Source organism: Sapajus apella, unplaced genomic scaffold, assembly GCF_009761245.1.
Source record: "Sapajus apella isolate SASKATOON/1434 unplaced genomic scaffold, GSC_monkey_1.0 scaffold66, whole genome shotgun sequence".
NCBI lineage: Eukaryota > Metazoa > Chordata > Mammalia > Primates > Cebidae > Sapajus > Sapajus apella.
In genome coordinates this window covers 6,458,359-6,473,076 of record NW_022437006.1, presented here as the reverse complement: position 1 = coordinate 6,473,076, position 14,718 = coordinate 6,458,359, and the positions used below count along the sequence as shown (strand labels likewise).

The 14,718-nt window shown below is 38.4% G+C and overlaps 1 protein-coding gene across 31 annotated transcripts in view; it reads right to left on the bottom strand.

The window, feature by feature from the left end:
- PPHLN1 (periphilin 1) overlaps positions 1-14,718 on the bottom strand; it is a 135,861-nt gene that overhangs the window by 34,062 nt on the left and 87,081 nt on the right. Inside the window, exon 11 of one of the 31 annotated variants that reach the window (XM_032248511.1) lies at positions 8,577-10,582. The exons of 29 other annotated variants lie outside the window; for them this stretch is intronic. In XM_032248511.1, coding sequence (XP_032104402.1) covers positions 10,529-10,582 — 54 coding nt within the window. In that variant the 3' untranslated portion in view covers positions 8,577-10,528. Of the gene's footprint in view, positions 1-8,576; positions 10,583-14,718 lie in introns of those variants that run through there. One more of the 31 variants, XM_032248512.1, reaches the window with a different exon arrangement.

Below are 14,718 nucleotides of genomic sequence, written 5' to 3'. Positions count from 1 at the left end.
TTTTAAAATCTCAGTTTAAGGCAAATAAGCATATTAGAAAGCAATAAATAGGAAGCAGTCATGGTTCTACCATTGCTACCATAAACTTGAACAACTCACTGGAGCTTTTTAAACATGTAAAACGAAGATAGGGCCAAACACACTACATTTCTCAGAAAATTATTCTGCCTCAAAAAATTTAGAAACACATTATTTTAAAAGCATAAACTCTTAAAGAACTATCAAGAGCTGTTGATGAAGAGAAAGCAAAAAAATCAGTGATATGCTAATCCAGTGGTGAAGCCAAGGCTGCCCCAAAGAACCACGAATCAAAGCCTGATAGAAAGTGAATGCCAGACATGACCTTGAGCCCATGTAAGAACGAGCTAGATCTGAGGCATCTACATAAATCTAGGGTCTCTGTGAAAGGATGAATGAGAAAACAAAAACTGCCTGTTGGTCAAAGAAAATGACAGGTTTTGGCCTGTGCTCTTAAGTAAAGACATGCCCTTGAGTACTTCTAAGCACAGGTCTACCTACCTTCACATATACTTAGAATTCTGAATATAAGCTCACAACTCCAAAATATAATACACACAAGGAAACCTGGTACCACGAGTATGAGTCAGCAGAAACAACAGCTGAATTAAAACCCTGAAATTGGCCGGGCACGGTGGCTCAAGCCTGTAATCCCAGCACTGTGGGAGGCCGAGGCGGGTGGATCACGAGGTCAAGAGATCAAGACCATCCTGGTCAACATGGTGAAACCCCGTCTCTACTAAAACTACAAAAAATTAGCTGGGCATGGTGGCGCGTGCCTGTAATCCCAGCGACTCAGGAGGCTGGGGCAGGAGAATTGCCTGAACCCGGGAGGCGGAGGTTGTGGTGAGCCGAGATCGCGCCATTGCACTCCAGCCTGGGTAACAAGAGCGAAACTCCGTCTCAAAAAAAAAAAAAAAAAAAAAAAACCCTGAAATTATGTTATAAATTATAAAATGTTTAAAGACATAAGAGAGAATAACATCAGCAATAAACAATCTAATTTAATTCTAGGCAAATTTGCAATGAAAACCAAATTGAACATCTAGAAATGAAGAATATAACTAATGTCAAGAATTCAATGGAATAGGACTAGGCAGAGCAATCAGACAAGAGAAAGAAATAAAGGACATTCAAATTGTAAAAGACTAAGTCAAACTACTGCTGTTTGTCAATGATGACTGTACACCTAGACGACATTAAAGACTCCTCCAAAAGACTCCCAGATTTGATAAACAAATTCAGTCAAGCCTCAGGTTACAAAATGAGTGTGCATGAATCAGTAGCACTGCTATACACGAACAACAACCAAGCTGAGAATCAACTCAAGAATTCAATCCCTTTTATAACAGCTGCAAAAAAATAATAAAAATAAAAATAAAAATACAAAAACAAAGTAAAATAAAATACCTAGGAATATTGTTAACCAGAATGATGAAAGCTCTCTACAAGGAGAATTACAAGTTGCTGAAAAAGAAACACATTCCATGCTCATGGGTTGGGAGAATCAGTATCATGAAATCTACAAAGTCAATGCAATTCCTATTAAAATATCAACATCACCAGGCACGGTGGCTCACGCCTGCGATCCCAGCACTTTAGGAGGCCAAGGCAGGTGGATCACCTGAGGTAAGGAGCTCGAGACCAGCCTGGCCAACATGGTGAAACCCCATTATCTATTAAAAATACAAAAATTAGCCAGGCATGGTGGCGTGTACCTGTAATCCCAGCTACTTGGGAGAGTGAGGCAGGAGCATCACTTGAACCCAGAAGGCGAAGGTTGCAGTGAGCTGAGATTGTGCCACTGCACTCCAGTCTGGGTGACAAAAGCGAAACTCTGTCTCAAAAATAAAATAAAATATCAACATCATTTTTCAGAGAATTAGAAAAAACAATCCTAAAATTCATATGGAATCAAAAGAGGGTCCAAATAGTCAAAGAATCCTAAGCAAAAAACAAATCTGGAGGCATCATGTTACATGGCTTCAAATTATACTATAGAACTATATTTATCGACTGGGCACAGTGGCTCACCCCTGCAATCCCAGCACTTTGGGAGGCTGAGGTGAGCAGATCACTTAAGGTCGGGAGTTTGAGGCCAGCCTAGGCAACATGGCTAAAATGTCATTTCTACTAAAAATACAAAAATTAGCTGGGTGTGGTGGCAGGCAGCTGTAATCACAGGTAATCAGGAGGCTGAGACAGGAGAATCACTTGAACCCAGGAGGTGGAGGTTGCAGTGAGCCAAGACGGCACCACTGCACTCCAGTCTGGGTGAGAGAGCAAGACTCCATCTAAAAAAAAAATACACACACACACACACACACACACACACACACACACACAGAGTTATCAAAACAGTATGGTACTGGTCTAAACTAAAGTACATAGACCAATGGAACAGAATAGAGAACTCAGAAATAAAGCCAAATTAACTGATCTTCAACAAAGCAAACAAAAACATAAATCGAGGAAAGGATACCCTATTTAATAAATGGTGCTGGAAAAACTGGATAGCCACATGTAGAAGAATGAAACTGATCTCCATCTCTCAGCTTTATACAAAAATCAACAACTCAAGATGGAACAAAGACTTAAATCTAAGATCTGAAGCCATAAATATTCTAGAAAATAACCTGGAAAAAACTCTTCTGGACATTGGCCTGGACAAAGAATTTATAACTAAGGCCCCAGAAGCAAATGCAACAGAAACAAAAACAAACAAACAGGATCTAATTAAATGAAAAAGCTTCTGTACAGCAAAATAAGAAATTGGCAGAGAAAACAACCCACAGGAGAAAATATTTGCAAACTATGCATCTGACAAGGATTAATATCCAGAATCTAGAAGGAACTCAAATCAGCAAGAAAAAATAATAAATCTCATCAAAAAGCAGGCAAATGACATGAACAGACAATCTCAAAACAAGATACACCATGACCAACAAACATATGAAAAAATGTTCAACATAACTAATCATCACAGAAATGCAAATTAAAACAACGAGATATCACATTACCCTAGCCAGAAGGGCCATTATTAAAAAGTCAAAAAACAATAATGTTGGTGTGGATGCGGTAAAATGGGAACACTTTTACTCTGCTGGTGGGAATGTAAATTACTATAACCTCTATGGAAAACAGTATAGAGATTTAAAGGACTAAAAGTAGATTTGCTATCCAATCCAGCAATCCCACTACTGGATGTCTACCCAAAGGAAAAGGAGTCTTTACATCAAAAAGACATGTGTTTACATAAAACAGAAGCATAAAAAAATTTAAAAGACACCTGCACATAAATGTTTATTGTAGCACAATTCACAATTGCAAAGATATGCAACCAATCTAAGGGTCCATCAACCAATGAGTGGATAAAAAAATGTGGTATATATACACCATGGAATACTACTCAGCTGTAAAAACATAATGAAATGTCTTTTGGAGCAATTTTGATGAAGCTGGAAGCTATTATTCTAAGTGAAGTAACTCAGGAATGTGAAATCAAATACCGTATGTTCTCACAAGTGAGAGCTAAGCTATTGAGTATACAAAGGCAGACGGAGTGGTATAATGGACTATGGAGACTCACAAGCAGGAGGGTGGAGTGGGTGAGGGATAAGGAACTACTTTCTTTTTGAGACAGGGTCTCACTCTGTTGCCCAGGCTGGAGTTCAGTGGCACAATCTTGGCTCGCTGCAACCTCTGCCTCCCAGGTTCAAGCAATTCTGCCTCAGCCTCCCAAGCAGCTGGAACTATAGGCATGCGCCACCATACCCAGCTAATTTTTGTATTTTTATTAGAGATGGGGTTCCACCAAATTGGCCAGGCTGTTCCCAAACTCCTGACCTCATGATCTGCCCACCTCTGCCTTCCAAAGTGTTGGAATTACAGGCCTGAGCCACCGTGCCCAGCCTCCTTTTATTTATTTGTTTTTGAGACAGACTCACTCTATCCCCCACGCTGGACTGCAGCGGTGCAATCTCCACTCACTGCAACGTTGGCCTCCCAGGTTCAAGTGATTCTCGTGCCTCAGCCTCCAGAGTAGCTAGGTTTACAGGCAGGCACCACCATGCCCAGGTAATTTTTATATTTTTAGTAGAGACAGGGTTTCACCAGATTGGCCAGGCTGGTCTCAAACTCCTGACCTCAGGTGATCCACCTGCCTTGGCCTCCCAAAGTGCTGGCATTACAGGCATGAGTCACCATGCCGACCTGAAAAAACTGCTTACTGAGTACAATATACACTACTTGGTGGTGGGTGCACTAAAAATCTCAGATTTCAACACTATACGATTCACCCAAATAACTAAAAGCCACTTGTACTCTAAAAGCTATTGAAATAATGAATATATACATATAATATATATACATTACATGTTATATAAATAACTCAATATTTATATATATAATATATATAAAAACTTGATGGATTACATGGCAAATTAAATACAATTAAAGACTTAAGGGATCATCTTTAACAAGATATCCATAATTTAAGGGTTTTTTTTTTAAAGGAAAAATATTAAAGAAACAAAGTGTAAGGAAACTGAAAGAATGGAAAAAAAATTAACCGGTTTTCAACTGGAGGACATAAAAATAGAAGAAAATAGAGAATATTAAATATTCAAAGAGATAACACTATAATTTTCGAGCTCTAATGAAAAATATAAACTCTCAATAGAGGAGGCATAACTTAAATTACCTTAAACAGAATAAATTTCAAAAACAATCCATACCTAGATACATTATGATGAAGCTGCATACCAAAAGTCAATACATTTAAAAATAAAAATATTTCTTCCTTTCCTGATTCAGGTTGTTTGTAAAGATCTAATGAGAATAAATAATTTACATAAATCTCAACATATATTTGAGTCATATGTACTAACTATGAGAAATCCTCTCAATCTCGTGTGCTTCGAAAACAATTACAGCCTGGCTGGCTGTGTTTTGCAACCAAATGAATGAAATGGTTTTGCTGCTTCTCTTACTTCCTAACTGCTTAAAAGAAAAGTTTCTTGAAGACTTACTGTAATATTTATCTTCATTAGCTTGAATTAGAAGATGGCAGAGGCAAACTACATAAGACTGAAGCACCCTTTCCAGTTTCATTCCTAAGCGTTAAACAAACATTTACGGCCTGCCTATGATAGGCAAGGAATCCCAAATGATGCAAATGTGTTGATTAATTAGGTAATTTTCCTTTCAGCCTATTAATAAGGTATGCAGTACTATATTTGAAGACATGCTAGCTATCGGTAGGAAGAAAAGATATTAAACTTCTGGCTGTGCACAGTTGGCAATGCAACTGATGAATTCAGTGAATAAAAATGTATTTTTAGTATAAGTAAAGTTTAAAAAATTAAACATGCTTCAAACTACCCTCCCTTAATGCCAGTTTCAAGTAAAATGTCAATTTAACATTACTCTTTTGCTTTACATAGGGCCCTTATAATTTTAGCAATCACAGTTGAGAATGTACTGCAGGAAAAAAACATGGAATGAAAACATATCTTTATGTAAGAAAGCCTCTACTGAGAGAATCACGTGTATCTGCAAGCTTTTCCAAAGTTACAAAGAATCACTAAAACAGAGATTTAAAATGAGTACTATTTAAATCCTCTAGATTTAAAAAATGTTTATTATAATGACCTCATAGGATCTGTAACTTCTGAAGAACAATTATAGGAGAGAAAAACACACGTAGTTTAAGTTGTTGAAATGAGGACAAGACATTTTTCTTCTCCTCAAATTGTGTCAATGAAGGATGCTAATAATAGAATAAAATTTCAAAGAAGAACAATGCAAACCATAATTAGAAATCAATGCAGTATTAAACTGTTGGAACTCTGGGGCAAGAATTATAATAGAGACTCCCAATAGAAGACAATTAAACTAATGAAAACAGACACATAATAGACAAATCATCTTCAATTATCTTAAAGATAGAAATGAGCGCCACAAGTCAATACAGTCTCTTTAACCACAAAAGACAATGAATGAAGTGCATACATTCACAGCAATGTTCAGAAAAAAATAATCTTACACAAGCAGTTTTCAATGGGCGGAAAATGCACTATCCATATTTGCTGGCAAGGAATTTACATACCATAAATGATTATTTCAAAGGTATCATGAAAGAAAATATTTCTTACCAATATAACAATGAGATTGTATGGTTAAAGAAAAAAGAAAGGCTGGGCGCGGTGGCTCAAGCCTGTAATCCCAGCACTTTGGGAGGCCGAGGCGGGTGGATCACGAGGTCAAGAGATCAAGACCATCCTGGTCAACATGGTGAAACCCCATCTCTACTAAAAATACAAAACATTAGCTGGGCATGGTGGTGCGTGCCTGTAATCCCAGCTACTCAGGAGGTTGAGGCAGGAGAATTGCCTGAACCCAGGAGCGGAGGTTGCGGTGAGCCGAGATCGCGCCATTGCACTCCAGCCTGGGTAACAAGAGTGAAACTCCATCCCCACCCCCCCAAACAAAAAAAAAAAAAAAAAAAGAAAGACAAAAATTCCTATCCCGAAATAACATTGCTGTTATATATTTTAAAAGCTGTTTCCCAAGAACATTAACCTTTAAAAGACATCTGTACAAAAATCAGGTCTCATTATTCGCCATACAATCACTACCATCACAGGTAAATTTTGGAGATGACAACATGACCAACCTGCACATTTCAGTTCTCCAATATCTGTATGCCCTTTTCTTTGACTTCTACTAAGAAAGAATCACTAGATAAAAGTGACAGGAGTTATCATGTTTTTCTTGGTTTTAATCAAGGTAATTTTAATCCATTCACAAAGATTATATAGTAGTACCCCCCAACCTCAATCAGCAGTTTTGCTTTCCATAGTTTCAGTAATCCAAGGTCAACTGTGGTCCAAAAACAGGTGAATATAGTACAGTAAGCTATTTTGAAAGAAGGAGAAAGACACATTCACACAGCTTTTACATAATTTTAATTCTATTTTACTTATTGTTAATCTCACACTCTACATAATTTATAAATTAAACTTTATCTTAAATATGTATGTATCGGAAAAATATAGTTACCGATAGGGTTCAGTACTACCTGCGGTTTCCGGCAACCATTGGGTGTCTCAGAACCCAGTTAAGTGGGGGAACAATTGTAATTTACAATACAAAGAATTACCAAAGGAATAGTTTTTTTCTCAGTGTGACTTACCAGTTACTTGATTGAAATTGGGGCCTTATTTCAAGATCCCAGGCTAATCCACAAAACAGTAATAGCAGATATTTTGATTACTGACAATGTCATAGGCTACGTACATACTCACTTCATTCTAACATTACTATGAAGTGGGTAATATCACCAATCCCATTGCAATAATGAGCAAAGCAAGACTCAGAAAAGTTAAGTGACTTTCCCAAAGACACATATTAAACAGTTGAACACTATCATAACCACCTGTATGTACTTTTCATACAGAAAGTACTTTCACAAATAGGCTGTCAATTCTGAGAGAACTTATAATTAATCCAACTGAACAAAGGAGGAGCCTTGTGGTTTGTGCCTGTAATCCCAACTACTTGGAAAGCTGAGGCAGGAGGATCCCTTGAGTCCAGGAGTCCTGCACCAGCCTGGACAATATAGCGAGACCTCATTCCAAAAACAGAGAAAACAACAAGAAAAAGAGGAAAAGGTCTCTAAGATGTAAAACACTAAGTGGAAGCATCCAGTGTTCATTACACCATGCCATTTATAAATGTCCTTACCATGAAATACTCAAGAGACAAAAAAAATGTTGACTTACAAAAGCAAAATTGAGTAGCACGGGACTGTAATTTGGAAACACTAGGTAAAATCCTTACCTAACACTAGTACACAATGGATGAGGAGCAGAGGTGAGAAATGAAGCTTGTACTTGGGTTTATACGATGGGGAACGCCTTGACTGGAACTGCTTTATAACTGGGTATTTTTTGTTTCAGTGGTAACATCCCCAAGGATAAGGTCCAAGACAGACTCATCCCTTTAGGTACTCATACTAAGTATGGTTCTTATAAGATTTGGTATCTGTACTGTTTATATTTTATATTTGATGTAAATATAACATCTTAACAGATTCATTAAACTTCCTACTTAAAGATATATTAGGTACAAAATAACTAAATTACCTTTAAGAGATGCTTCCTTTCAAGTATGATACAAATTATCTTATAGAGATAGCTTTTAGATTCTTTTAAAATAAAAACTTTAGGCCGGGCGCGGTGGCTCACGCCTGTAATCCCAGCACTTTGGGAGGCCGAGGCGGGTGGATCACAAGGTCAAGAGATCGAGACCATCCTGGGCAACATGGTGAAACCCCGTCTCTACTAAAAATACAAAAAATTAGCTGGGCATGGTGATGCGTGCCTGTAATCCCAGCTACTCGGGAGGCTGAGGCAGGAGAATTGCCTGAACCCAGGAGGCGGAGGTTGCGGTGAGCCGAGGTCGCGCCATTGCACTCCAGCCTGGGTAACAAGAGTGAAACTCTGTCTCAAAAAAAAAAAAAAAAAAAAAAAAAAAAAAAAAAAACACTTTATACATGTACTTTGACAAGTTTCTGCAGTAACAGCATGGCCAGAATCTGGTAAACTGTAGCTTTTAAACTCTTTGAAATTTGGCCAAAATAAATTACTTCAATTTGTTTTGGGAATATAGACTTTCAGAGGTAAATCTTACGTTGAGTATATTTTACTAACTGTATATATGTAAAATCTGAACAAGTGGTTGGTAATAATGATTGTTAAATACAGTAGGGTAGACTTGATGTCTAGACAAGATAGTGGTGAGAGCTGCACTTTTAAGAACATTCACTACTTGCTGATAAAAAGGAAAAACAAAGAGTGTTTCTGTTATGTAAGGTTACTATGAAATGCTTAGAATTTGAAGCTACAACAATAGATACAGCTGCCACTACTTTGAAAACTACTTCGTTTGAATCCATCATATGCTAAAAGCATATGTCCACAAGTCTACTTAACATTTTCAAGACTGTACATTTTACTAATCTTTACTTCTAGCCTCTTTAAACATAAAACAAAAACAGCTTACTATATATGAGAAACAGCAAGAGCTAGTGAGAATCATCAGGCGATGTGTAGTAACTGAAAAAAGACACTAAGAAGAGAAAAGGGCCACAGCTACAACACTTACAATCAAATGTAACATCCTGTTTATGGAATAAAGCCTGCTCTGCACAATTCATTAACTCAACAAATACTAATTACTGATTGAAACATAACAGTGGTATATTCGAAAGCTTTTTAAAAGCTTATTTTAACATAAGAACTCTGTGTCCTTCATAAAGATTTTTTTTTAAAAAAAACCAAACACCTTAAAATTCTATAGTTAAATCTGAAATTAACTACACATAATTGTGTACAGAAAAGTAATATTTAACTTTTAATTTTTAGTATGATTTAGATCAGGAAGAGATCTAAGATTATTCAGCCCAAGCTTTTTAATTGGAGGGAAAGCAAAGAAAAGCTAGTAAGCAGCCCATGTGGTCGCACGAACGGTTGTATTATGGAATTCGAAATAAAAAAATGTATTAAGCAGATTTAAATTTACAATAGACTTTTATCAAAGCTAATGACTAAACAATCAACAAAATGAATTCTGAATTAACTCAATTTTTCTTAGCTAATTGTAATAAGGAAACGGGTTTCTAAATGGCTAAGAAATAAAATTTCTTTTACAAAACAAGGCTGGCATAGCTATGGCTGTAATAAAAACTGCCTTTACAGAAACAAATATTCAGGATAAGTGCTTTAAAGTTAAAAGAAAAGAAAAGAAAAGAAAACAAAAATAATCAATCTCTTTCCCCAAGTGTCCCTGATTACTCTATTTCTGGGCACAGTAGTTTAGGCCTGTAATCCCAGCACTTTGGGAGGCGGGGGTTGGTAGACCTCTTGAGCCCAGGAGTTGGGAGACCGACATGGGTAAGGTAAAACCCCATCTCTACAAACTTACAAAAAACAATTAGCTGGGAGTAGTGGTGCACACCTGTAGTCCCAGCTACTCGGGAGGCTGAGGTGGGAGGATTGCTTGAGCCTGGGAGGTGGAGGCTGCAGTGAGCTGTGATGGCACCAGCACACTCCAGCCTGGGCGACAGAGTGAGACCCTGTCTCAAAACAATAACAACAACAACAACACCTTAAAATGGTACCCTCCCTGTATCTATAATGATTTTTACATATATTTTACCTACAAATTACCTGATAAATATATAATCAGCCCTTCTTTCAATAGATAGCATACTTATAGGCAGCAGGCCCCAGCCTTTTTGGCAACAGGGACCAGTTTTGTGGAAGACAATTTTTCCATGGAAGGAGTGAGAGGGCACACAACCCAGATCCCTCGCGTGTGCAGTTCACAACAGGGTTTGCGCTTCTGTGAGGATCTAGCGCCCCAGCTGATCTGACAAGCAGTGGAGCTCAGGGGTAATTAGCTTACTTGCCCTCCACCACTCACCTCCTGCTGTGACGCCTGGTTCCTAACAGGCCACAGACTGGCAGCAGTCCGCAGGCCTAGGGGTTGGGAACCCCTGCTGATAGGTAGAAATATAAGCATTTTTTAAAAACAGTATTACGTTAGGAAAGGGTTCTGCAAGAGCCAGAGAAGTTTAAAAATGAATTCACGATACTTGTTGTTTTTCAGTTATTATCCACCAAATAAAAATAGAAAGACAGACTTATCCTTCTACAGATGGCAATTTTCTGTAACTTGAGGAGTACCATAAATAATGTATTTAAAAAATATGTTCAGGCACATCCCTGTAATTGTTTTGGTTTAGACTTTATTAATTGTACTTACAAACGTAACTTTTTAAGAAAGGATAGCAGTGATTGGTACAAGCAAGAAATTAAGATTCTCTACAAACTCATACTCCGATGACTCTCAAACCTGGCAGGTGACATCTACAGTATTAAACCAAACCCCCCCCAAAATTCTTCATTTTAAATGTAATCCTTTACTGATTAAAAATATACATGTATATCTGTTTTAAAATATGGAGAAACTGGCTAGGCATGGTCGCTCACAACTGTAATCCCAGCACTTTGGAAGGCCAAGGCGGGCGGATCAGGAGTTAAAAACCAGCCTGACCAACATGGTGAAAACCCGTCTCCACTAAAAATACAAAAATTAGTCAGATCAGGAGTTAAAAACCAGCCTGACCAACATGGTGAAACCCCGTCTCCACTAAAAATACAAAAATTAGCCGGGAATGGTGGCACCTGCCTGTAACCTCAACTACTGCAAAGGCTAAGGGCAGGAGAACTGCTTGAACCTGGGAGGTGGAGGTTGCAGTAAGCCATGATCGCGCCACTGTACTCCAGGCTGAGGGACAGAGTGAAACTCTATCTTAAAAAATAAATAAATAAATAAATAAATAAATAATGGAGAAATCAGGAACTATACTTAAAAACATGGTTCACAACAGATGTAAATATCTATTAATAATGAACTAAAATGGAATGATCTCTAAGAATATTGAACAGAATACAGAGTACAGCCACTTGCATGTGTGAGAGTGTGCGTGTGGGGGGGGAGAGGGAGAGGTAGGGAGGGAGGGGGGAGAGAGAGGTACGCGCACGGGGAAACAGGGTCTCACTCTGTCATCCATACTGAAGTGCAGTGGCACAATTACAGCTCACTGCCTCCTCTATGGTTCACAATAGATATAAGTATCTATTAATAATGGGCTAATATGGAGTGATCTCTAAGAATATTGATCAGAATACAGAGTATAGCCACTTGCGCACACGCGCATGTGTGTGTATATGTGTGTGGGGGGTGGTGCGTGGGGGAACAGGGTCTTGCTCTGTCGCCCACGCTTAAGTGCAGTGACACAATTACAGCTCACTGTATCCTCTACTTCCCAGGCTCAAGTGATCCTCCCACCTTACTCTCCCTAGTAGCTAAGACTACAGGTGTGTGCCACTATTCCCGGCTAATTTTTGTGCTTTCTGTAGAGACCGCGTTTCACCATGTTGCCTAGGCTGGTCTTAAATTTCTGAACTCAAGTGATGTCAGCTCTCAAAGTGGTGGGACTGTAGGCATGAGCCACCATGCCCAGCACCATCTGTATTAAAAAAAAAAAAAAAAAAAAAAAACAAGATATATACACATCAACTCTTATCTCTATTCATCAGGATCAATTATGATCCATACTGTATATGAATTGTGTTTATACACATACATATGCGGGTCATATCAGTTTGTCTATTTGCTGGGGAAAGAAACTGGGCAGCTGAGAGTTATATGTGAGAAGAAAACTCTTTACTGCAGAGTCTCTTGTGTTTTGAATTTTATGTTTTGTTATCACCTAAAATGTAGTCCTTACAGGAAGGGTTGGAGGATATTCAACAGCAAATCAGAACACAGGCTTTTGAGATATGAACATAACTTTAGTTCCTAACTGTATCCTTATTATAGTCAATAAAAGCAACTGTTCATATCTGAAAAGACTTTCATACGGATTTGTTCTGGATGATGTTTACAGTGTGATAAATGTCCAAAACTCATCCAACTGACTGGGCGTGGTGGCTCCCACCTGTAATCCTAACACTTTGGGAGGCCAAGGCAGGCATTCCCCTGAAGTCAGGAGTTCAAGACCAGCCTGGCCAACATGGTGAAACCCCATCTCTACTAAAAATTAGCCAGGTGTGGTGGCGCATGGCTATAATCCTAGCTACTTGGGAGGCTGAGGCAGGAGAACTGCTTGAACCTGGAAAGTAGAGGTTGCAGTAAGCTGAGACTGCACCACTGCACTTCAGCCTGGGTGACAGAGCAAGACTCCATCTCAAACAACAACAACAACAAAAACCCCATCCAACTGAATATTTAAGATTTATGCATTTTATTGTATATTAATTATACCTCAACTAAAAATATATACAACTTCTCTAATCCTAATACTAAGGTGGTAATAGTTCTCAATCTTTTAAAACATTAGAAACAGCAGAAAGAAAACAGGTATTTTCTTTCAATTCCTTGTTATTCCAAATATAGACCACAGACTAATAGAATCAACAATAACTAGGAGCATTTAAGAAACTCAAAATCTAAACCTCCCATCCCACATCTACTGAGTCAGAAACTGTATTTTAACAAAATTCACAAGTCACTTACATACATATTCAAGTTGAAAAGTTCTCATAACTTTTTTACCAGAATTTTTTCTACGTTTGTTTTCTTTGTATTTTATTTTTCATTTTTAAATTTACCAGAATATTTCTGGTTGAAATCCAAGAAGCTCTACTTTTGAAAAGCTCCAAAGATGTACAATGAAGACAAAGAATTGCAATATAAGCACTGTAGCTTGAGGGCAAAGAGATAGAAGGTGCTCATTTTTGTAAGACTAGTTTGCATAGTAAAATATTCCAATAAACTGCAGCTACTTACAAATTATTCTTAGTAGTTATTTCATTAAATAACTGTTTCTCTGCTACTTGTCAGGCCCTTAAAAGGATTAACTACCCTAACACTCTTAGTCAGATGATCTGCATGCACGCGCGCGCGTGCGCACACACACACACACACACACACACACTCTGATCTATTCAGATTATCTGATTCCAACTGAAGAAAAAAGTATTTACTTATTAATTTTTGAGATGGAGTCTCACTCTGTCGCTCAGGCTGGAGTGCAGTGGCAGCAATCTCGGCTCACTGCAACTTCTGCCTCCTGGGTTCAAGCAATTCTTCTGCTTCAGCCTCCCTAGTAGCTAGGATTACAGGCGCATGCCATCACGTCTGACTAACTGTTGTATTTTTAGTAGAGACGGAGTTTCACCATGTTGACCAGGATGGTCATGAACTCCTGACCTCAAGTGATCCGCCTGCCTCATCTTCCCAAAGTGCTGGAGAACAGTCGTGAGCCACCATGCCAGGCCAGAAAAAAGAATTTAATCTAGACTTTGCAAGTAGGGAATTACAAAAAGAAAAATCCATTAGATGCCAGGAAAACAAAGGATCTCACTCACAGGCTGTGTAAGCATACTTTAACCAAATTATAAGGGATCTTGCAAATATTTCTAAAAGTTAAAGTAAACATTGTTTTATTCCTGGAGGTGCAATAGAGGGAAGTTGGGTATGCAATGATAGAAGTATTTCAATCTGTGTGGTTCAAAGTGACAATTTGGTGAGAAGAAGAAGAAGAAGAAAGAAGAAAGAAGAAAGAAGAGGAGGAAGAAGAGGAGGAGGAAGAAGAGAGGAAGAAGAGGAGGAGGAGGAAGAGGAGGAGGAGGAAGAGGAGGAGGAGGAAGAGGAGGAGGAGGAGGAGGAGGAGGAAGAGGAGGAGGAGGAAGAGGAAGAAAGAAGAGGAAGAAGAGGAAGAGGAAGAAAGAAGAGGAAGAGGAAGAAAGAAGAGGAAGGAAGAGGAAGAAAGAAGAGGAAGGAAGAGGAAGAGGAAGAAAGAAGAGGAAGAAAGAGGAAGAGGAAGAAAGAAGAGGAAGAAAAGAAGAGGAAGAAAGAAGAAGAGGAAGAGAGGAAGGAAGAAGAGGAAGAAGGAAGAAGAGGAGGAGGAAGAGGAGGAGGAAGAGGAGGAGGAAGAGGAAGAAAGAAGAAAGAAGAAGGAAGAAGAAGAAAGAAGAAGAAGGAAGAAGAAGAAAGAAGAAGAAGAAAGAAGAAGAAAGAAGAAGAAGGAAGAAGAAGAAGGAAGAAGAAGGAAGAAGAAGAAGG